The sequence below is a fragment of the Schistocerca gregaria genome, chromosome 5 (assembly GCF_023897955.1).
Source record: "Schistocerca gregaria isolate iqSchGreg1 chromosome 5, iqSchGreg1.2, whole genome shotgun sequence".
Lineage (NCBI taxonomy): Eukaryota > Metazoa > Arthropoda > Insecta > Orthoptera > Acrididae > Schistocerca > Schistocerca gregaria.
Window position 1 is genome coordinate 177,551,539 of NC_064924.1, and position 25,820 is coordinate 177,577,358.

The 25,820-nt window shown below is 42.2% G+C and overlaps 1 protein-coding gene across 1 annotated transcript in view; it reads right to left on the reverse strand.

Moving 5' to 3' along the window:
• LOC126272136 (loricrin-like) overlaps positions 1 to 25,820 on the reverse strand; it is a 1,218,911-nt gene that overhangs the window by 120,521 nt on the left and 1,072,570 nt on the right. Inside the window, exon 5 of the mRNA XM_049974744.1 lies at positions 12,882 to 13,147. Within this exon, the coding sequence (XP_049830701.1) occupies positions 12,882 to 13,147 (266 nt within the window). The remainder of the gene's footprint in view (positions 1 to 12,881; positions 13,148 to 25,820) is intronic.

Genomic DNA, 25,820 nt, shown 5'->3' on the forward strand with positions numbered 1-25,820 from the left:
TCTGTTAGCTGGAGATGTGTTACGACTGCAGGCCGCCTTTTTGCTGTAGATAACAGTACTTTCCTGTGGGATGAGTTGAACTTCGTCGTTTCGCACCATCTTCACTATTCTGACAGTTTTGCAGTCTCCTAATATACACCGTATGACATCGTTTACTTGTGAAAACCGCAGTATCATTGTCGAACTGCGTGAGGATAGCATTGTTCTTGGTCGGTATATCCCTCACGTGCACATGGTGAATCAGAAGGAAAGGTACATGCTTTGAGGGGAGTAGGATTTCAGTGATTCGGAACAATAGCTTTATTTGGACATAACGCACTATTCCCAACTGTTTCCGAGGTAGAACATATTTAATACCATTTTTGTAAGTTTCTCTCGAATAACTCGAAAACCTTAAAAAAAGGTCCAATTCTCTCTACGGCTACTAGTTTGCGCTGAGAAAGCGGCAGAATATTGAAAATGTCTAGCGACGCGCATGTTCTGTATCTTAGGTCGTCTTGTAGACCAATTTGAGGTAGTTTTCCGACTTGATAGACTACTGTTAGTATGCTGTATCAAATTGTTCGTCTCACTTTCCTCTACAATACTGCGATACGCTGTGAACGATGGCAGCGTTGGAATAATAGAACACATTTGACGTATACTGCTATTTATTTGCTATATCTAGGAAACCATACGGAATAGTGAATATGTCCATACGACGGTTTTTGTTCGGAATCACTAATACTACCTCCCTTCAAGCACCTACCTTTCCTTCTCACTGGCCCTATTCGTTGGAGAAATTCCTGTGACAGAACTCAGCCCTGCTGATTCTTGCTGATAGCCTTTTCATTTCCGACGTCCGTCCGTTAATGTTAACCAATATTTGTCTTTGGGGTAGGAAAGTAGTTATCGCTTGATATGACAACCCTGGATCATTGTCTGTTTTAGTTTTACAAGGTATAAGTGCCACACTTTGTAATAAGCCTTTCCCATATACTGGAATATCATTGCCGTGTATTTTGCGTGTTAAAGTTTCTAGTTGTATACTTTGTGACTCGAAATAGTTGGATTTCGGAGGAAAGTTTCCCTAAAACACCCATTTTTTCCTATCGTGGTGTGTCATGTCTTGCCAGTGGTTCTGTCCCGTCAAAAATTGTTCAAATGGCTCTAAGCACTATGGGACTTAACATTTGAGGTCATCAGTCCCCGAGACTTAGAACTACTTAAACCTAACTAACCTAAGCACATACATCCATGCACGAGGCAGGATTCGAACCTGCGACCGTAGTAGTCGCGTGGTTCCAGACAGGAGCGCCTGCGATGGTGTACTCAACAACGAACCTAGGTGCACGAATGGCAAAATGTCATTTTTTCGGCTGAATCCAGGTTCTGTTTACAGCATCATGATGGTCGCATCCGTGTTTGACGACATCGCGGAGAACGCACATTGGAAGCGTGTATTCGTGATCGCCATACTGGCGTTATCACCCGGCGTGACGGTGTGGGGTGCCTTTGGTTACACGTCTCGGTCACCTCTTCTTCGCATTGACGGCACTTTGAACAGTGGACGTTACATTTCATGTGTGTTACGACCCGTGGCTCTACCTTTCATTCGATCCCTGCGAAACCCTACATTTCAGCAGGATAATCCACGACCGCATGTGGCAGGTCCTGTTGGGGCCTTTCTGGTTACAGAAAATGTTCGACTGCTGCCCTGGCCACCACATTCTCCAGATCTCTCAGCAATTGGAAACGCCTGGTCAATGGTGGCCGAACAACTGGCTCGTCGCAATGCGCCAGTCACTGCTCTTGATGAACTGTGGTATCGTGTTGAAGCTGCATGGCCAGCTGTAGCTGTACACGCCATCAGGGCTCCGTTTGAATCGATGCCCAGGCGTAACAAGACCGTTATTACGGCTAGAGGTGGTTGATCTGGTACTGATTTCTCAGGATCTATGCACGCAAATTGGGTGAAAATGTGATCTCATGTAAGTTCTAGTATAATATATTTGTCCAATGAATACCCGTTTATCATCTGCATTTCTTCTTGGTGTAGCAACTTTAATGGCCAGTAGTGTATCTGCGAAGTCGTGGCACGAATTCACATTCGATTCGTTTCTTCTAATATTTCAGTTCGTCTTCATTTCAGGTCTAATTCTACGACGAGTGGCGGTAATGGAATCAGACTCGTGTCTTGTCTCCGGATTACATGTATTTCGCAAGTGTAACAACCCGACTGCGAAAAGAAAGGTGTTGGTCACGTGACAGTAATCCGACTGGACCGCGAAATGTATCTCATTTAAGGAACAGCCGGAGCGAGAAACGCTAATAAAACAGGAGGGGGCGGCCGGCCGGTGGCGCGCTCAGCCCGGCAGCGGCGCGGCAAGTGTTCAAAGCGCGCGCCGCGGACAGTGGGAGGAAATGCGGAGCCGGCTAGACGCACACACAGAGAGAGGAGCCCTGCAGAGAGGGTAGGGGCACGGCGCCTGCACCTGAGTGTACGCCCGCCGGCGCCGGGGCTGGGCGCCGCCGCCGCCGACGCGGCCATTGTAAACCTAACACGCCGAGTTAGTGTTGTAGCGGCGGCGGCAGCCACCGGCTCCTGCTAAAACCGCTTTGATGTTACATGCGGGGAGATAATTAACCAACTCGAGTTTTCCTAACTGTGTTGTTGTATACCGCAGCAGCGTCTCTTTCCCCGGGCGGCGGGGGCGGCCTCGGACGCTGGCCGCTCCTGTCCAGACGGCCCGGCCGTGGCTGCACTAGCCTCGCTGCTGCTTCTCTACGCTCCGCGCTGCTATTGACAGGTGGCCGGCATTATGCTGGGGCCGCTCATATCGCGTTACCGAATTATCACAACACTGGCCGCTCCCTTCCACTCCACTGCGACCCCACCTCTCTCTCTCTCTCTCTCTCTCTCTCTCTCTCTCTCTGTCGGCTCCGCTCAGCTCTTGTGGCCTGGCCAGTACACAGCAGGAAAATGGATAGTATCGGAAACATAAGCTTTTTCGGAATTGCAATATTTTCTGAAGGCGATACGGGAACGCTCTTCAAGCTAAACTACATTATGACCCGCTACTTAATACAAAGTTCAAACTCATAAGAGCACACGTTCGTTGATTTATACAGAGTGGTCCATTGATAGGGACCGGGCCAAATATCTCACGAAATGAGCGTCAAATGAAAAAACTACAAAGAACGAAACTCGTCTAGCTTGAAGGGGGAGACCGGTTGGCGCTATGGTTGGCCCGCTAGATGGCGCTGCCATAGGTCAAACGGATGTCAACTGCGGTTTTTTTTTTAACCGGAGACCCAATTTTTATTACATATTTGTGTAGTACGAAAAGAAATATGAATGTTTTAGTTGGACAAGTTGGTTCAAATGGCTCTGAGCACTATGGGACTCAACTGCTGTGGTCATCAGCCCCCTAGAACTTAGAACTACTTAAACCTAACTAACCTAAGGACATCACACACATTCATGCCCGAGTCAGGATTCGAACCTGCGACCGTAGCAGTCAGTTGGACAAGTATTTTCGCTTTTTGATAGATGACGCTGTAATAGTCACAAACATATGGCTCACAATTTTACACGAACAGATGGTAACAGTTAGGTTTCTTAAATTAAAAACAGAACGTAGGTACATCTGAACATTTTATTTCGGTTGTTCCAATGTGATACATATACTTTTGTGAACTTATCATTTCTGAGAACGCGTGCTGTTACAGCGTGATTACCTGTAAATACCACATTAATGCAATAAATGCTCAAAATGATGTCCATCAACTTCACTGCATTTGGCAACACGTGTAACGACATTCCTCTCAACAGTGAGCAGTTCGCCTTCCGTAATGTTCGCACGTGCATTAACAATGCGCTGACGCATGTTGTCAGGCGTTTTCGGTGGATCACGATAGCAAATATCCTTCAACTTTTCCCACAGAAAGAAATCCGAGGACGTCAGATCCGGTGAACGTTCGGGCCATGCTATGGTGCTTCGACGACCAGTCCATCTGTCATGAAATATGCTATTCAATACCGCTTCAACCACACGCGAGCTATGTGCCGGACGTCCATCATGTTGGAAGTACATCGCCATTCTGCCACACAGTGAAACATCTTCTAGTAACATCGGTAGAACATTACGTAGGAAATCAGCATACATTGCACCATTTAGATTCCCATCGATAAAATGGGGGCCAGTTATCCTTCCTCCCATAATGCTGCACCATACATGAACCCGCCAAGGTCGCTGATGTTTCTCTTGTCGCAGCCATCGTGGATTTTCCGTCGCCCAATAGTGCATATTATGACGGTTTACGTTACCGCTGTTGGTGAATGACGCTTCGTCGCTAAATAGAACGCGTGCAAAAATTCTGTCATCGTCCCGTAATTTCTCTTGTGCCTAGTGCCAGAACTGCACACGACTTTCAAAGTCGTCGCCATGCAATTCCTGGTGCATAGAAATATGGTACGGGTGCAATCGATGTTGATGTAGCATTCTCAATACCGACGTTTTTGAGATTCCCGATTCTCGAGCAATTCGTTTGCTACTGATGTGCGGATTAGCCGCGACATCAGCTTAAACACCTACTTGGGCATTATGATTTGTTGCAGGTCGTGGTTGACGTTTCACATGTGGCTGAACACTTCCTGTTTCCTTAAATAAAGTAACTATCCGGTGAACGGTCTGGACACTTGGATGATGTCGTCCAGGATACCGAGCAACATACATAGCACACGCCCGTTGGGCATTTTGATCACAATAGCCATACACCAACACGATATCGTCCTTTTCCGCAATTGGTAAACGGTCCATTTGAACGCTGGCAATTTATCACGAAACAAATACCATCCGCACTGGCGGAATGTTACGTGATACCACGTACGTCTACGTTTGTGACTATTACAGTGCCATCTATCACAAAGCGAAAAAAGTGGTCCAACTAATACATTCATATTTCTTTACGTACTATACGAATATGTAATAAAAATGGGGGTTTCTTAGCTAAAAAAAGTTGATATCCGTTTGACCTATGGCAGCGCCATCTAGTGGGCCAACCATACCGCCCCTTCAAGCTAGACGAGTTTCGTTCTTTGTAGTTTTTTCGTTTGATGCTTATTTCGTGAGATATTTGGCCTGGTAACTATCAATGGACCACTCTGTATTTCTAACACATTGTATTTTGATACATTTTGGACATTTGTATCAACAGTGAATTTGTAATGTGTAAAGGAGTAATTATTGTTGCAAACAGTTGTAACTGGGTCGTAAATGGTTATAAACAGTAAAGTAAATAATAGTTGCACATCTTAGTAATACGTTACCACTTCGGGTTCATCTTTAGTAAAACATTTATCTCACTTACAATGAAGACTATCCACATTGCTAAACAGTCACTCATAGCTGTTACACATTATCTACTTTATGGCTTAGAGGGGCCACAAAAAATTGATTTTGGGTATTTCTTACGAATAGTGACTGAATTTAAAAATTTAAAATGCTTTTATAATCCAGCTAATTAAGAGGTATAATCTTACTTTGAGGGATTAACAGAGAAATTCAAGTATTAAAGTTAGCAAAATTTTGTACATGGCTGCACGTTCAGAGACCGTGGATAGTTACAATTGAAAGAAAAGACCCTTCGGTTACTATTTTTAACGAATTAACCGGGTTTCAACACTGCTAGCAGTGTCTTCCTCAGAATTTAAATCGAAGAATGGTGTATAACATGGTCACAGAATTATGACTAAAAACGTATATAAGTGCAGAATCATCAAACGGTCAGTTTGCAACCTGTAACCGCGTAAGTAACGAGCATCCCTTAAGTACAGAATCATCAAACGGTCAGTTTGCAACCTGTAACCGCGTAAGTAACGAGCATCCCTTAGTGAGTTGCCATCACAATTTATCATCTTAAATATCTTTGTGACTAATGGCCTTTTGGCATATTTATTATTTTGTAAATGACATATAAGTAGTGCCGGTCTTTCACGATGTTTCTAGACCATTCTTCAATTTAAATTCTGAGGAAGACACTCCTAGCAGTGTTGAAACCCGGTTAATTCGTTAAAAATAGTGACCGAGGGCTGTTTTCTTTCAATTGTATTAGAGTTAGAAACTGTATATACCTCTCGAAGCAGTGTAACTCATGGGGTGCAGATTATACCGATTAAATGGCTCTCAGCACTATGCGACTAAACTTCTGAGGTCATCAGTCGCCTAGAACTTGGAACTAATTAAACCTAACTAACCTAAGGACATCACACACATCCATGCCCGAGGCAGGATTCGAACCTGCGACCGTAGCGGTCGCTCGGCTCCAGACTGTAGCGCCTAGATCCGCACGGCCTCTCCGGCCGGCTATACCGATTATATTCGTCCAGCAGTAAACTTTCAGCAACAAGTATGACGTATCAAATTATTATTTCTTTACTTCAATTTCTATTCAGAACTCATTTTGCAGACAGTATCCATACATGCCAACGATAGTAATTATTTTATTGTACGACACACAGTTCAGGAGATACGGCTCCTAAACACTGAGATCCATGAAAAACTAACCTTTATTAAAAAAAAAAAAATTTATTCAAGTTACACAGACTACACTCGTTTGATTGTTAGAGCTCTTTGCACTTCCAACAAGCTTAAAACGCAATTTAATACCTTTTCTAAACTTTTTCTCTCGTATTGATTTTGTTTTGAGTTTTTCATTTAGTCCATGTGTAACTAGAAAGTAATAAAACCAATATAATTAGGGTTTTGCGTCTTTAGTCACAAATATTTTGCCTGCTTAAAGTTAAATATCTAATACATTAATTCATTTTCAAAGTTGACGATGTTTTATAGATTCTTTAAAGAATCCTAGTTGGGAGTTTGGGATTACTGCTTCAGCGTTACATGAACATAGTTCTCACGGACCCAACATTCAGAGATGCGGAGTGAATCCAGTATTCTTGTACGTCTTCTCTGACCGAACAGTATTGTTTCCTGCTCCTCACTGAACATTCTTGGAATAAAACTGGTATTTCCTGAAACAGATTTCAAGGACATTTCCTGGTTTTCCCGTAAAGCTTTAAGTCTGTCATCTAACGTACTGCCTGGAACTAAACATTTCCCACTCGCTTCCCTGAAAGTGTTTTCAAGACGTCTGACTATCGTATGACCTCATCCGCGTTATTTCCGTGCCATTTAAGTCATAACTTCATCGCTATGTTTTTTTGGTACGTAAAAACACTGTAAGAGTTTAACTTTATACGGTATCTTTTATGTCCGGTACCACTCAACATTTCTTGTTCGATATGACCCGAACGTTGCACTCTGGTTGTTTAACATTTCCATTATTTTGGTCGACATTGCCACAACCCGGAATAGAGAGAATAACATCATTAGTATCCACAGGCAGAATAAAAATGTTATTTTTTTGTAAACAAGGCACAACACTCCAAAGTAAGTTCCATCATGAAAAAAGTCCCAAAAGCCAAGTAACTTTTTGCCACGCCAAAACGTAATGTTGTTTTGATTTAGAAATGCTTGAGTAGTCCTGTTCCTCCAGTATATGCAGTGGCGAGACAGATGCTGTGATTAGCGCTACAAGTTGAAAACATATACTTTCATCCGATACTGTGCGAGCTTCCCATACTTGCTACCAGTAGCCCCATCGTCTACTCGTAAAGTTGATCGAGAAACATCATAAACCATTCTCAAAGAAGCAGCCTGCTACTACTAAGAGCTAGTACAGAAACAAATAAATAGCCACTGCCGAAAACTAAGATATAAAAGAGGAAATAGATTTAACCGTGCCACAAGTGTGCGTTATGTCTGTAATACTTTTTAATTACACAGACTGAATCAACTAAAACTTGCATCTCGTTTATTTCGTCTTACGCATCCCACCCTGTATACTGACGAATGATATTACACTGCTACTGGACCACGGAAGGTTCTTCCATACTTCACAATCTTGCTCGGCACTGTTCACTGCACTTCGCTCTACTTCACAGGGTCAATCTCTATAAATTTACCACTATATTGCATTTCTTCTCCTATTGAACTGGTAAGTTCCGCTTGAACTTGTTGAGGAGAGTACTCGTCCACTTCACTTGGGCGTATTAAATTTTCAGTAGCTTCATTACGCTTAAATAACACCCCTCTGTATATTTAACGAGTATTTACGTAGCAATTAGAGTAAAATTTCTGTTGGCACACATCTTGGGGCACATCCGACATCACAATTGTTTCTGTAAAAATCTATAACTGAGCCTGCCAGCTTCCAACACGCATATACGAGGAGTGCCGATCAGCAATGGTACAAATGACAGTTATGGACTCGCGTTTGTGTGTAACACGCCAACAGCGCCCCTCTGTGACGTCACAGAAACACCTCACGTGCGACAACGGTGGCCGCCGGCACGCGGACCGCACGTGCGCGCACTAGCGGTAAAAAGTCGTTAATTTAACAGTGTGGTAAACATATCTATCCGGCGGTATAAATTGCCACTCCATTGGCATGCGCATTTATTAGTAATGGTTCGCGAGATATACTACTGTAATTACCGAGCTCGATAAATTAGTGGGAGGGCGGGGTAGCCCAGGGAAATTACATCCCTCTGCATACAGCCCAAACAAATGGCTGCAATAGTTGTAACACACTGTGCGACCGCCAAATATTTACTACAAGAGAACAAAATGTTTCCTCGCGGTTGTGTATTCAAGATTCCGAACGAAAATAGGCTCTAGTACGTTATGAAATATTACCGGGGGTCGACAAAGTTCAAACAAAAGAAAATTAATATTTTCTCATTCAGAGAACATTACCAGTACGTTCGCAACGAAATAACCACTGCGGGTGAAAAGGCTGCGAGTAATTACTATATGACAATTACACACAATGTCTTGCATTGATACAAACCGTTTCAACTCCTCGGAACCATATAGGACTTTTCTTCATTTCAGCATTCAAAGCATGTATCGAAGTACAGACGGAATTTAGACTAAAGCAACTTAACAACTCGCCGTCCATGTGAAAATCACTGCAAAATTCGCATTGATATTAATGTTCGAAAGTATAATTTCCAGCCCCCTGAACGGCAGAGCAAATTGCTTCAATGCCATACACTGAAAAGGGGTTTCAATGCCATACACTGAAAAGAAGCGGGCTGCTTTACTTTAAGTTATACATCAAGTTCTGAACAGCTAAATGCTCTGTGGCCAGAATCCCTGTTGTGTTTTTCGTAAAACGATTCCACCAGGAAAGAATTTATCAAACTGGGTCTTCGCAACATACGACTCTACACGATTGACAGAAAACTGCGTTTGCTGTAACAGGTACATTACATTTTACTAATAAATCTCTGATTGGATATACGTTATCTTTCGGATATTTAGCATGTTAGTCGATGCGTTGGAAGTCCTGAACAAATTTTGAATACCGAGTTGAGGCATAAAGATACGATTCTTTACGGACACAAAGTAAGAAAATAAATGGTACTATAGCACTTACGTTCACAACAAAACACTGAAAACAGCATTTAGTAATCAGAGAATGCTGATGCTGATACACACCAGCAAGAAACCACTATTATTAGTAACTACCTGAATTCCGCAACTCAGCGGCTCAACTTGGCTGCGATAGCTTGGAATCTTTCCACGATGCGTAATATTTGTCTCCATGCGTTTTTTTATGTGACCTACTTATCACAATTCATCGCAGACTGTGTCGAATTTGCTCTAGAAGAAGCGTTATACCAAACGAAATTACGTCGACGAATGAACTATTGATGCTGTAGAGGTGCTTTGAAGCGTCACTGGTACAGTCAACGCATTTCATTAAAAAAAAAAAAAAAAAAAAAAACAGAACTTTTCGACCGAAGATGGACGATGACTGAGATTACTAATATAATCGATAAGGGAGTTTTCTTTTATCAACGTTGGCGGAATGCAGAGGGACTTACACTACCCACTGTTGATGAAAGCCCGTTTTTTTTCCTTTTGCTGCACTAATTGCTGTTAATTTTACGTACTACACATTGCGAGTGTGCACTAACTTTATTTGAAAGACGATATACCTGCAAAATATGTGGACCTTAGGACATGGCATGAGGCTCTAACTGACAATCAACACGTTTAGTAACAAAAACTGTGCGAAGACTAGAAGACGACAGTTATATCTGTTGAAACAGTCTGTAAAGTAAACATGAATTTATACGATTTTGGATATTGGAAGTTTCTTACCTAGTGGAACAGATCGGACGTTTTAACTTCCCAAAAAATTCAGTAAAATAGTATCTCTCGCCGCACAGTTTGTGCACCAAACCACGCATAGCGCACCTTTTCGCCAAGTATTGGGGAGGATAGTCGGTGATTAGCAATGTAACGTATTTTGACGCAGTCGTCTCCGAGGTGAAAATGAAGCTAAGGGAATGAAAAGACCCTTATAACTTAACTACCGTCTTTTCTTTCAAATGTTATCTGCACAGGTTTCGTGGACAGCGTGAGTACAATCTTTTGTACGAAATTTATTTGTAGTCGCTGATTTCCATTTGCTATTCCTTTTCAAGCCTTTCACAAAAATATTAATGAGTACTATATATCAAGTGTGATTTCAGTTTATTTGCCGTGTAAGTTACTTAAAAACTGAAAATAAGGAAAATAAAAAATGTTTCCGTGTAGGAGATCAACCACACGACCCTCGGATACCGTTGTGTGATCTTACCGACGCGACAGCAGCTGCCTGGAAACTATTTTAACATAAATGACTCATGTCTCGTACGAATCACGTTAAAATGCTATTCTCTTCGAAACGCGTGGCCCTCTTGCACTCCTTCTCCTCTTATTTTCATTCCTGCACAGCATTTACCACAAATTTGGACGAAATACTTGATAAGGAGGCGTGGTTCCCTTGTATGTCACAAGTAGCCTTGCACGTTTGCACGCTTCAGTAAGAGGAAATGAGTCTCTGACTTGAATGTTCCGATAGCGCTACATAGTCAGGACACAAAGGCATTTTTTTTTCAACATCCGATCGGTAGCGAACTGAAAACCACAGTGAGAATCCGGGAAGGTTGGGGCAGATGCATTGCACCGTGTCTCGAGTACGCTAGTCTATAGCGTTACGATGCACTTATCAATTATGAGTGCACAGTGAGTACGTAAAGATACGTAGAAAATAGTTTCCCGCAGAGTATGAATTCTTGCTGAGAGCTTTCGCCTGATGTCAGGCATCCCACATAACGTAACTGCCGTTATGGCTATTCTCGGCCGCATAGTGCAGGTGCAACGAAGAAGCTCCTGTAGTGTTTTCGACGGTAACTGTTTGATCATCTACTTAACATCACGGACTTCGCTTCCTCTTTTCATGTTTTCGCTCACATGAACCGCTAGCTATGAGGACAGCATTTTGGCACAGACGAGGAGCTGCAGGCAAGTGTATATATTTGTCGGAAAGCACAGGCGGCTGCATTATATCACGAGACTGAAACTTTGCACAATGCTACGACGGATGTCTAACAAGAAGACCTTAAGAGTCTCGGAAATTCAACTCGGGATGAGCCTTCATAGGTTAGTAGTATACCTCAAAGGTGTCCACCCTCAAAATCTGTATTGCGCACTAGCCAGAAGATACCCAGAAAGAGGGCTCTGAAGTTTAACGAGTACCTCATATACTGATACGTTATGGCAGCCAACGAAATGGCAGCGTTTGTAGCGGACTCACTTGTAACGTGGGCCTGGCAGGTTCGATCCTACATTCTGTAACTTTCTATTTTGATTTCAACATTATGACAACTTTTATATTAACTTAATGACCGAAAGTGTTCTCAGTCAAATCATAAACAATTTTGTTTTATTTATAATGACAAAAAGAAGCTTGAACTAAAGTTCCAGTTCACTCTTGATTTTCGCGGGGCTGGAGCGTTCTCTACTGTGTAATATCATCGAACATTTTAGAAGATTGTGAATTAAACATGTATATTAACGATGACATCAGGGAAGTATCAAGGACTTTCAGATGAAATCAATTAAGATTTGTTATGCATGTCAGGGCGAATTAAAATACGCGATCGTTTATTGCGTTTATTGCTTTGAATTTGCTAGAAGTACGACCGACAGGCGTTCTAAAGCGAAACGAGTTTTTCTTATCGTCGAGTAGAGCACGGCCTTTCCCGCGACACGTTTCAGTCAGTTTCTCAGAGTGAAGGAATGACGGAGAGCGATTCTGCTACAGGTGCAGCCATTTTGCTGTGCTACCTTAGTATATAAATTGACTACTATATAAGCTGCACATAAAACTTAAGAGCCCTTATATTCTGTCTAGTGCGCTTCACAACTTCTATGGACGGGCACCTTTGAGGTAAATTACTATCCTGAATTTAATTTCCGAGACTGTAAGGTCCCATTTTAAGTCGGAACGGCAGCTATGTAGAGAAGTAGCAGGATCGTGTACCTAAATGCTGAAAATTAAACATTTTTCTTAAAATTTTGACTGTGGCTTCAATTTCGCCATCAGCGCCTCAAAAAGTATGGCCCTCGCTAATAGCCCTGGCGTAATAGTGGCGCCTTGACTTCTAATGTATGCAACCCGCAACACAGAACTGTTGCTCGCTCCGTTACTGATCCCTAGAAGGCCAGAAATAGCACCGACAGCCGTTCTAAAACGAAGCGAGTTTTTTCCTATCGCCGAGTAGGGCACGCTCGTTCCCGCGACCCGGTCCAGTCGGTTTCTCGGAGTGAAGGAATGGCGAGCGGTGTGCCGGAAGGGCGTTGGCGGCAGCAGTGGCGGGCTTGCCTGGCGGCCGGCGGCGCCGCCTGGAGCCGTGCGGTACCGACCTGCTCAGTCCCGGCTGCGCCTCGGCCTGCCGACCTTGCCCTTGCGCGCTGGCGCGCCTGCCGCTCCCGCACCTGCCGCCGCCGCCGCCGCTGCAGCCGCCGCCGCCGCCGCCGACGCCACCGCCGAGCCCTTGAGCAGCTTGTGCCAGTCCTGCTCGCACACCAGGCTGCCGGCCAGCAGGCAGTAGCGGTCCCCGGGCACCAGCTGCCCGCCGCACTTTGAGCACGCGAAGCACTTGAGGTGGAACACGTGGTGCTGCGGCCCGGCGCGCATCACGAACTCCGACGCGGGGATCGTCTGGCCGCACGCCGAGCACGCCCCGCTGCTGCCGAACAGCCTGCAACCACACAAACAGCGCCGCCGTCAGCACACCGCCGCTGCTACCTGCAATACACTCTACACGTAAATACAACCCAGCACCAAGTCGCCAATCGATATCCTTTGGAATTCTATTACTCGTTAGATAGTACAATTCTCAAGGCTGTCAATTCAACTAAGTACCAGGGTGTTAAAATTACGAACAACTTCAGTTGGAAAGACCACATAGATAATATTGTGGGGAAGGCGAGCCAAAGGTTGCGTTTCATTCGCAGGACACTTAGAAGGTGCAACAAGTCCACTAAAGAGACAGCTTACACTACACTCGTTCGTCCTCTGTTAGAATACTGCTGCGCGGTGTGGGATCCTTACCAGGTGGGATTGACAGAGGACATCGAAAGGGTGCAAAAAAGGGCAGCTAGTTTTGTATTAGCACGTAATAGGCGAGAGTGTGGCAGATATGATACGCGACTTGGGATGGAAGCCATTAAAGCAAAGACTTTTTCGTCGCGGCGAGATCTATTTACGAAATTTCAGTCACCAACTTTCTCTTCCGAATGCGAAAATATTTTGTTGAGCCCAACCTACATAGGTAGGAATGATCATCAAAATAAAATAAGAGAAATCATAGCTCGAACAGAAAGGTTTAGGTGTTCGTTTTTCCCGCGCGCTGCTCGGGAGTGCAATGGTAAAGAGTTCGATGAACCCTCTGCGAAGCACTTAAATGTCAATTGCAGAGTAATCATGTAGATGTAGATGGAGGAAAGTGCTGTAAACTGGATTCCCCTCCTCGAAGTGGATCCGATGGTCTCTTGGCTCGCCATTCTTCGGAACTCTTGTGGAGCCAAGGGCAAATACTCTGAAGCGCCAAAGAAACTGGTATATGCATGCGTATTCAAATATGGAGATACTGAAACAGGCAGGATATGGCGCTACGGTCGGCATCGCCTATGTAAGGCAACAAGTGTCTGGCGCAGTTGTTGGATCCGTCACTCTTGCTCCAATGGAGACTTGTCAAGATTTAAGTGAGTTTGGACGTGGTGTTGCGGTAGGCGCTCGAGCGATGGGTCACAACGTCTCTGCGATAGCGATTTCACGAGTGTACTGTGTGCTGTGGCCTTCTTCACCAGACATCACGGCGCTTAGAGTATCAGCAACCAAACTGACAGCCATAGTGCTCAGAACCATTTGAACCATTTTGACTTTATAATTTCCTGTTTATACGGTACAGACTGGACAACGGTTGTTATTGGTTCCTCTTTTGCTGACGGTCAGACATGTTCATTATGGACTGGAGTTGATAGACAATTTTTCCACGCTCATTCACTGGAATTGAAGACAAAACATTTTCATAGATAGATACGCAAAATGTACTCACAGATCAGAGTTTTACTTTCCGTCGACACAGAAGTTATTAGAGATGGAAGACAAGTTCGTACTGCGGAGCAATAGAGAAGAGAATCGCCTATGCCCTTTCGATGTAACCGTCCTGCTATTACACTTAAGCGACTTTGGTGAAAGTACGGAAACCGCAAATCTGGGCGGCCGCACAGGCATTTGAATCGCCGTCCGCGAAGATACGGATCCAGTGTCATTGCTTCGAGAGGCTGTTGGCGGATGACCATTGCTGAGTTCCACCGTCTGCCAGGTGGAATGCTTTTGCCTCCTTCGATGTGCAAATGCGTTAACCGAATGTTTTTCTTGCTGCTGGGTGTGTGCCAACGCGCTTACATGATGTTCATATGCTGTCTTGCAGTTTAGAATCAAATGAACACTTCCGCAAGATAAGATAATTGTGCTGTAATCGCCCACCAGACACAGAGGTGAAGGTCTAGAGAAACTAAAACAATAACGAAGGCTTGCCTTCAGAGAAGGCGAATGTATGTGAATGCGTTTTAGGGTATGGAATTGAGGGTCTAACAGAACAGTTACAAAAGCTGTTCCTAAGTAATTAGATTCACGAGAAGAACCTTAACTTACTAGTCCGTTTCATACACATCCGCAGAAAACTCTGGGAAATGTTAAGGAAGAATCTTCCTGCTGTAGAGACTTTGATCCAAGCCTTCATGAGAGACACTTTGCTATAGCTCAGAGGTCGCTCAGTATTTTGGTTCTGAGCAATATGATTATCAGTTAGATCCATAGCCAGTGGAAGCCTGTCCTTGTCCGGCCCTGGGTCACATTCTAAGCACACTGGTCACCCACTGCCTCCAACCTACCAATCCTAGAGGCTGCCTTTCGCCAGCGCACATCGTGGACATAATGCAGCACCCACGCGCTAGGAAATGACATGCAATTATGCAGTCCCATCATAGTCCATGTGTCAATGTTCCATTTGTCTAGGGGTAACAATAGCAAATCACGGAAAGCAATCATGAGACCTTTTAATTAACATTTGGACTTGTTATTGTCTTCTTAAGGTAATCATATTGATAGAAATATTTTCTTTTGTAGCAATGTTTTGTACACGACAGCTGAAATTCTGCAAATTAGTGGCAATGCAAACATAGATTTCTGTGTAAAAATATGATTGCGTCGTACTCTATCTACATTCCTGCAGCTGGCACAACTAATTCCTTTATTTGTTACTAATTTGCGTATGCTGTACATAAGTGCAACTGTGTCACAGCGTAATCCACTTTAATTGAACTGATTCACCATGTATGTTTCTAACTAAATCACATCAGCGCAGAGCTGGCACCCAACATGCGGAGTTAACGCATTAAATTCCACCATTACACTGTTGTTGTTGTGAACACAGGTATTCCTGAAATATCAGTTTTATTAGCATTGTGTTACATAATTTATTTATAAACACAACGTTCGAGTCACATGGCAATAATGATATGCTAACACAAGCCATGTCAGCAGTACAGAAGAAATAAAATGTGGAGAAGTTGTTGACAGACCTGGGGAAGAACGAGAAATAACAGGATCAAATTAGCAGAGTTAGTAGATTAAGATACAAAGAAAGTGAACTGTGTGGAGTTGAGCTAATCTGGAACAGTGCCATCGGTGTGACAGAAATATTGGTCCGTTGTTGGACAGTGGGACAGAGAGGGATGCATCGTAGATCATAATGGACAAATATAAGATGATTCTTGATCCTGATTCTGGTAGCATATATGAATTGTTATGGACCTAATGACTTAGTTTATAGGCTTTTTCTAGGTTATTTTCATTTTTGGCAGTTGAATGATATTACAATTTAATTGTTTTATCGAAACTTATTACTTTTTCGTTTAAAGAGACCTATTATTTATTTTTTAAGGGGGAGTGCTGGAAAATGGGGCTTTGACCTTAAAATATTTGCCACTCAATAAATAAATGCGTATTTCAGCTACTGGAGAGTGTTTTTTTTTCAGGTAAAAAGAATCGGATAAAGATTAAACTTCCTGTACAAGCAGCAAGTTTTGGATTACGGGGTACTTCGTTCCAGTGTCGAAAGGTCGAAATGCAAAACAATATGGAGGGATGTTTAGCGCTGTGTACAGGTACAACCAGGATGCTGGAAGCATCAGACGTCATATTGCAGCTATGGAATGATGATACATATTTGATATGCGAGGAAAGATACTGAGGACATCAGTGAATAGGAAGCCAATCAAACGTGCGGGGCGTCCTAACTTAGCTTAGGGAGACTCAAGGCGTGTGTTGAACACACGTCTCGATACAGGCTGGAGTCATCTGGAGCTTCCACCTCAAGAGTATAGATCCACGCTTGACCGTAATTCATAACAGATCCCTTGAGATAAATTCTTTCCCTGAGTGGAAAAGGGCAATTGTCACATCCATCTAAAAAGAATGTAGAGGTACCGTCCTAAATCACTCATACATATTCGTAGCAGAATCCTAAATCATATTGTGAGACCTAGCAAAATAGCTTTCTCCATAAAAATAAACATTGGTTCCAATAAAAACTATGCGAAACACAGCTGGTGCTCTTCACACACTACAATATGATTACTGTGGATGAAGGTGAAACGAAAAAAAATTCTGTGAAACAAGGCAAAAATGTGCTTCGTTTTGTCCATGCAATAGATAGATAGTCTTGATGGAGATAGATTTATACGAAAATGGCAAGATACAAACTTTATAATAATCTGAGAAACACTGTAATATGCAGCTTACGTCATAGGAAAAGGAAGAAAACACGTGTTTAAAAGCAGCATTTAATCGAAGCAATGCACGCCTAAAAGTAAACGTATTTTTAATCTATATAGCAAGGAGAATGTAGATCTACGTCATGGAAGGGAAGCAGAGGGAAGCATTTTGTAACAGCACTGTTAAGCTTCCAAAAGAAATATTTCGTATGGCGAGACAACGACAAAATCGTGAACTTGGGGGAAGCCGTGAATAGCTTTGCCAATTTGATTTATAAACGCCAAGAATAGAAGAAGTTTACATGAGCTTGCAAAGAGTGTGTGAGGAATAAAAAGATATGTTAAATTAGTGAATAACACTTTTCCTCGTTATCTAGAGCATTTTAAGTGCATGATGTATTCGACAAATGAGGTAATACTTTAGCAATGGACAAAAAAACAGTCACTTTTTATAATTTTCATTTATGTAATCGAGGATGGAAATAAAACACAAGATGTCAGGAAAGCGGTGGAAGCGCGTTTTGTTACGCGAGAGCGAACGGCGTTAGCGTACCCAGCGAAGTAGCCAATATCGCAGAGTTGTCGCCGTTCTTTTGTCAAATTGACTATCCCGCTTTTATTAATATAATAATGGAGGTGAGCCATCTGTTCCGGTTTTAAACGGGGCGCTCCCGTAATCCATATGCAGCTCCATGTTCAAATTAGCAGCCAGCTCTCGTCTCTCTCCCCCCCACTCCCCCTGTACCCCATACCGTCGCCATCACCCCGTGTCACTACCTACCACCACCCCCTCCACCCCCATTCAACGCCCTCCTCTCCGCCCCCTCCCCCACCTCACATCCACGTCCATCAGCCACACAACCCCGCAGACGAGATCAGCTCGACTCTCGTACGGCGAATACTTAATATTATACACGTCAATCATTCCAACCAATTTTAAAATTAAAAATTATCCCCACACCATCAAATATATTGAAAGCATCAAAGTGTAACGCGGTATAATTTAATTGGTAGTCGATTTAATTAGTACAGATAGGTCGGCTGCCGGCAACGCCACCGCAGCGGGAGCAAGCGCGCGCCAGCCATGGATGATGGAATCCAAATAATAAGTGATCTATACGGGTACAACAAAATGACGTAATAAATTTAGCTCGTGTAATATCTAGTCAAAAGGGCGACCGGCGCCGGGTTCGTCGTGTGCCGAGATTGTTGCGATACACAATGCAGCGGCAGCGCGCGCTCGCTCGCTCACACACACACACACACACACAAAGACAAGCGCGCGCGCCCATACGGCAGGTCCCCCGCCTATCCTTTCCACCGGCGCGCCATCTTGATTTAACGACGATAAAATTAATTTTGTCGGTTGTTATAATAAACGTGGTATTAATATTGGAGCAAGTACGTACTGCTTGCAATATGTTTACTGTTCCGTTAATAAATTTTCGACGCGGCGGCTGAATTCCTTATGAGCTATAAATATGACGGCAGAATGCAATCGCATTGCTCCGCGACAGGTCGGCGCAGTATCACTAAAATTGTTGCTGCAGGCATGTTATGCTGGGGTAGGCAGCTAAACAGTACATGGTTCACAAACGGCTTGATAGCTATATGGTAGAATTCAAAGCTTTCACTGAGACTGCAGGCCGACATATGGCGGGATTGTCTTGGTGAAAACTGGTCTGCTCAGTACTGACAGTTTTCGAACGTTAGGAATGTCCTATATCAGACTGTAAACTAGCACCATTTAACATGCTTCTACTGTACGTCCGGATTATCTACATCAGAAGTTGATACTTTTTGTAATTTTCTCTTTGCGAAGGGTGTATGTAAACTTTATATTTTGTACCTTTTAATTATTATATTTTAGGTGTATGAGTTACCAGCTTTATATAGTTTCCGTGAAAAACATGTAATACTAAAACGTGTTTTTTAAAACCAAAAGGGTGTTAACACGAAACAATACTGCCGTCCCGACAAAATTCTACCTTTGAACACAAGAGAAATTTCGTTTAACACGAACAGATTTCCTTTATCAGACGACAGTAGCAAAGTCACACAGGTTTTATTCCGCTACACCAAATAAAGTGAGCAATAGATGCTACTGTTGCTGTGATACCCCTTGTCTTTTGGAACTTCCGCTGTCGAAGATACTGTATATTGTTTTATCCGCAATGGCAGAGACATCAGAAAATTTTCTACATTATTAGAAACGCCTACAGTATCATTGGATGGATACGAGCAACGAAAAGAATAAAACGTTAGACGCGGTCGATAAAAAAGTCGACCTTCTGATGTTGAACAAGAAATTATAAAAGTAAAATTAATTACGTGAGTATATCTTAAAAGCGAACGGAATTACTGCACTGTAATAAAACTCGACTAGTTCGAATACACAATTTTTTCGTATGCATCGTTCAACAAGAAATTATTTTCCCAGGAAAAGAATATTTCAGTCTCCTCAGTACAGTGTTAAAAATTTTTCACGCTATACAATTGACTTTAAGCGCCAGGTGCCTCTTCTGGCCTATTCAGCTGTACGTTTACGGGTTACTAGTGGCGTAAATGTATTGAGCAAGTGAATGTCGTTTGATCTTGTAATTTAACTTCCTAGAACTTTACAGCAAGCCTTCTTTCTTTTTAAACATATTATTTGATAATGACTTACTAAGGAGCGGAAACAGCTTACGATGCCATTTCCTGACATGCCTGACAGAGATTCATTGGGAGAATCCTCAGAGAGTGTAGTCTAAGCACGAAGGAAGCAGTTTAGAAAACCAGCGTTTGACAGATACTTAAGTACTGCTTGTCAATACGACACCCTTATACACAGGATAGGCAGATGAAATAGGGACGATACCAAAGAAGGGCAGCGCATTTGGTCACAGCTCATTTACTAAGCGTGAGGGCATCGTGTAGACGCTGATCCAACTCCAGTTGCAAGCGCTACAATAGAGGCACAGTGCTTTACGGTACGGTGTTCTGCTAAAGTTTCGAAAGCATACGTTCCTAGAAGAGCCAGCCAATATATTGCTTCCTCTGACGTACATCTCGCGAAAAGAGCACAAAGGAAAAGAAAAATAGAGATAGATTGGAGCTCACACGGAGGGTTAGAGGGTTACCAACAATCGTTCTTTGCGTGCACCATTCGCTACTGGAACAGGAAGGAAAATTACGATATTGCTGTGCCTGTGTTATTCCGAATTAGGACGCAATGTTTCTTCGGACGTGCGTGCAGGCCGACATCGGGCAAGCGACTTTCAAGAAAATATCTCCTCCTGTACGGGAATATACGTAATGGATGTACGAATATATGTCGCAGACGAGTGGTTGACGGCATATCGAAGTTTGCTCGGATAGCACAGATTTTCGCTGTTGTCATTCCACTATACAGCTATTGTCCATATTCGCAACTACGAATACATTTCTTGGAAAGGAGAGAAGTGACTGATACACGACACACCACACACCAGAAGGTGGCTTCCAGAGGATAGATGTAAATGTTGCGTGACCCCAGGCTGAAAGATACACTAAAATAATTATATTCTTTTTTTACTTATCCCAAATTCTCTTAGTCTCCAACAGTTTTAGACCGGTATTGTCACTTTGTCGGTGCAGGCCGCAACTATCGTGGAAAGTTTGAAGACTTACTCGAAAATCAGTCCTTCATATCAAGTGAATGCTGGTGGTAAATGTTTCGATCACGATATTACCTGAATAACGAGGACAAAGAATCGCAGAACGGTTAGAGTGTAACTTCAGTGACACGTCACAGCATTTAGTGCCACGGTATGAACGTTAGTCTGGTACAGTCATCGGTTCAGAAGCGCCCACTGTTCCCCATACTCACTTAGGTGAATGTTGGATCGATGTCTCCGTCTCGCAAATAAAAACATATTTGTTTAAACAAACACTGACCGTGGCATTCTCAAGCGATGTTGTAAGCTCATGAGGGATTTGCGATTACAGAAACAAGTTTTAAATTTACGTCCAGCATAGACTCCTCAGTTCAAAGGAGACAACGAAGGAGAAAAGTTATATGAGATACTACATGCCATGAGAACCTGAATAATTTAGTAGACAAGCCCAAATTCATGTGAGGAAAAATCACCCCGGAACTCTGGCTTATGGCTCGCGCCTATCGAGATGGAAGCTGAATAGTTTTCGACATTTGCTGGGCTTATCAGTTTATAGCGTCTGTAGTGTCAACGGCGAGACAAGCATTACGAAGATTGTCTAAAAACAGAAAATAGGAATGAGCTAGAGAATGGGCCAAATGATCAACGACTGAGCAGACGCAAACTTATACCATTCTCTGCAGAACCTTGTTTCTCACAAGAATTTTCGCTTGTGTCATCCCTCTACAAACGTATGTGAAAATCATTTCACTCACAATGTAATCACATAAGATGGGAAAACCATGCTTGTGAATACTAATCTCCTTTCCGAAGATTTACGAGGAGTATGAAGCCTCACTGAGGAAAAAAAAAGATACAATACTGCAGCTAATCCATTGCTTAATTCCTTGTTTCACTTGCTTTGGACTCCAGTGAAGAGAGACTACATCATTTTGTGTACTGTACTTCATTACACGACCGTGATTAGGTAAAACCGACTACAGTGATAATAATGATTTATAGGTTTTACACTACAATTGCGCACAGTAAAAAGTTTGCAAGATAGTAATGATAAAGGTAAGATTGAGTGGCAAGAACACGATGAAGCGTCCTACAATTTTAAACAGTGCGTTGGACTGCAACATAATGAATTTTTATTGAGTTATCAGGTGAACGTTCTTAAAGATTCACCTTTAACATCGAGGGGCAACAGTATGAAACCAAAAATTCATAATTTTTAACTTTTTCACGGCCTGTAGAATTGAGAAAAGAAAAGTTTCATCGTAATTCAGATTCAACTGTACTCCCTCCACCCTCTCAGTCGCTCCCATAGTCAGCTGAGTGCTTTTTACAGGACAACAAGTAAGCACATACTACGTCCCAAGCAGCGCCAATCATAGTAAATTATTCCTACGCTGAAAACATTTCTCGCGTTGATAACTGATTTACTCATCTTTTCTTACTTTTCAATAACCACGCTAAAAGCCTGTTCGATCTTCATTCTTGCTCCCTTTTTCAGAGCCTACTAACGTTTCTTTTCCAACGTGATATGTATTTCATCATTTGCTTGAACAACTGTTCGTCAGTCTGTATTTCGATATATTGTTTCCGCTGCTGCAAACTTCCTTGAAGTCCCACGTTTAAATAAGGTGGTTTTAATTTTGCCCTTATGTCATTTGCTCTTAAGAGACAGCCTTAATTTTCTAGTAAGTATTTCATCTGTGACTGATGAAATTCTCTGTCTGTCTGGTTTATACATGGCCATGATTCACTGTCGTCTATAACAGAATGGCCAGTATTATGTAGGCTTTTTTTCTCTGGCTTCGTATTTTTCTTTTGAATTTTATGTATAGAATGCACCACCTCGTTACATACTTCTGTGATCATATCGCTATTATCATGAAATAAACATAAGACAAATAATTAAAAATTGCGTTCGTACTACGTAACTGCTGCCATGACTATTATATATCTTGAGTTTTTTGTAATATTAGACTGCATATTTCTCCAGATATATATATATTCTGAATTTTGTTGAAGTTTATCTGTTCCTTTTCTTTTTTTTCCAAGCAGAGTAAGGGCTACTTTTCCTTATTGCGAACGTTCACTACAAATTTCTACACGGTATGCTGCACCATATCGAGATATTACCCAAGTACTTTGTAGAAATTTCTCGGATCGTGTGCTGGGACAGAATGATATCGCACGTGTTTAGGGTTCGACTCACTGTATTGAAACAGAACAAGATAAATAGAATTTGTAACTTTCGGTATGTAATGTATGTCTTGTGTACTTGTGCAGATAGTTGTGTGCCTTTACAGCATGTTCGGGAGATGGCGGCAAAGATCACATCCGCCAGACCAGAAACAACCACAGGGTGCTGAAGTCAGAGGCCACCGTACACCGGCTGGCCGCTGGAATAAAGACTAACGGCTGTATGTTGCTCATTGATAATTGTTAAGGAGTAATTGTGGCAGCGTACTTCTGTCAACTAAATGCTTGAGTTATGCTCTTCGTGCTCGAGGAAAGGGCAGCTACTATCGAGGAGCAGTGAGACACACTTAAGAGGAACTAAGTTTGTACGTAGATGGTTGGAAGGACGGAATATTTAACTTCTGTTTGTTCGCTATCTTGAGATAATGCGGTTAGCTATCGATATTAATTAATCTGACGGTTGTATCGATTTACTGTGCAGCTGAAAGTTTTGGAAATTTTAGAAGTGTGGCTGAAAGTGTCTGTATTTCGGTAAAAGATTGCAGCAACAGATATAGGACTGCATATCAGAAACTGGAAATAATTTAATTTTATTGAACTCCTCGATTTATTTTGAAGAATTATCGCTGTGACGCATTTTTCAATTAGCTGAGTGTGGATTGAAGTATTGTACTTGTAACGCGCTTACGAGTTCTCTGAAGATTGTGAATCATGAATCGAAGTAGTGGTGTTTGACTTCAGCGATTGAGTCGGGGCTCCGGTTATGGTGTATTTGTAGCACGCCTATAAAGTGGGTACTGTGATTAATTGTAAAAGTTGACGAAGGCGTTCTCTGAGGCACAGAGTAAAAGGCTCTGATTGTATTGTATAGACTTGGTACTCTAGGTGTTATGCGAGTAGGATTTTGAGGATACTGAATTACTTTATTGCCGAACGGAGTTCTCGATTTTTGTAGAGATTTGAAGATTGTTACCGGAATACCCATACCTGTGCTTTTTTTTTTAATTTGGCGAAAGCTTACCCCACTCAGAGTTGCGATTGTAACGTTTATTGTTGATCCAGATCGTAGCTGAACCATACTGTAGCGCAATTGCGCTGCAACCATTATTGCTGCTGTTAATACTGAAGAGCGACTGAAGTTTTGTTCGTGGGGTCGCGGATCGCTAACACCTGAAGGGGCTGAGAATTTTGTAATTTGTGTTTTAAATTGAGTTAAAGACGGTGGTGGCACCTAGGGTTTTTTCTTGATTTTTTCTGTTAATTCATTTCGCTTAGAATGAGGATTTTGTTTTCTTTCTTACTCGATCACTCTTTGACGTCTGTGTTCTAATTTCGCGGAAGTCACTAAATAATTGGTATTTGAAAAAAAAACGTTCATTATGGTAGAAACAAGCGACACTTTAAACTTCAGAATATTAAAAAGCAAAAAAGAGCTGTCAGGGTCAAGAGATTCTTGAGTGACAAACGCAAGATAAGTAATCCAGTGTACATACGGGCTACAGAATTTTCACTACAAGATCATTTAAGCTGATTAAATCATAACAAAATAATTAGGTCTGTAGTTGGTGTCTAAAAGTACTTAAGAGCGAGTTATCTATTTACAAACACAGAAAATACGAAGGTTGGTTTATTTTGGTTCAGAAGTTGAAAGCTCACGATCGTAGCTTCGTAGCGTAAAGACAGAGATATTACTTACGTTACTGACGAGCGTTACCGTAGAAACAAAATACATCGGTGACTGCTTCTGCCAAAATTCGTACATTTGAGACATACTTTTCATTTTTGGTGAAGGTAGTACGCGTAAGTAAGAAGGTAGCAAAATATATTAACCTTTACAGTGATTTTACTAAAAGCTTAACAGGAAAGCGAGTGCATTTAAGGTCTTACGTTAAACAGTGGTCTGACGTGTGTATTGATAATAGTGATTCTTGGCTGCTCTGAAAGATTACGAGTAAGAAAATTAAACTATTTCTGTTATGGGAAAAGCTATAGAGCTTACATAATAATTAGACAGAATAAATGCAGATTAATTTCGACCAGTTTCTGGTATTTAAACTTTATTATTACTGGCCAAGATACGATGCGCAATTTCATTTTTCCGTTAAGGTGTTGCTGCCATTACAGGAAGAACTACCTATTAAAAGTCACTGCTATCGGCCTTAATATAATAATAAATAACGGAAAGGTATTTAAAAACTACACCGATAAAAATCTACGCAAACAGCTGCCGCTCATTACATTTCCCCATAACCTGAAATTCCGTGTAATGAGCGTTTTGTCCCTACGTTCCTTCACATTAAAAAACATAAATCATAAGACTATTTAAATTTTTTTTCTCAACTTCTTCTCTTTCTTGGCCAGGGTTGCATCTGCTGCTAACAGGGCTTGCTATGTGAAGTTACAAGCGGCACCTTTGTACTTACGCATGTGCTGCCGTCGTTGCACAACAGCCGTAGATTTTAATACTTTTTGCTAGTACTGTAATTAGTGCGGCGTTCTTACTTTATTATATTTCTCGTGTCTATAATATTTTTCATACTTCCTGTCTTCCTTAATGGAAAAAATATTGACTGTCATTTAGTACATGAAGTAGCCAAGTGCTTTCAGTATGAAGAGGTATGTAACTATTGGTCTGAGGAAGTGGTCCAACCGGACGGAGTCGCTAACGTACGAAGTATATGGTAGCGGCACGCCCGTGATTGCGTAACAGTCAGCGTGGGTGGCCACTTGCTGTTGCAGGTCAGGGGATAGATTTCAG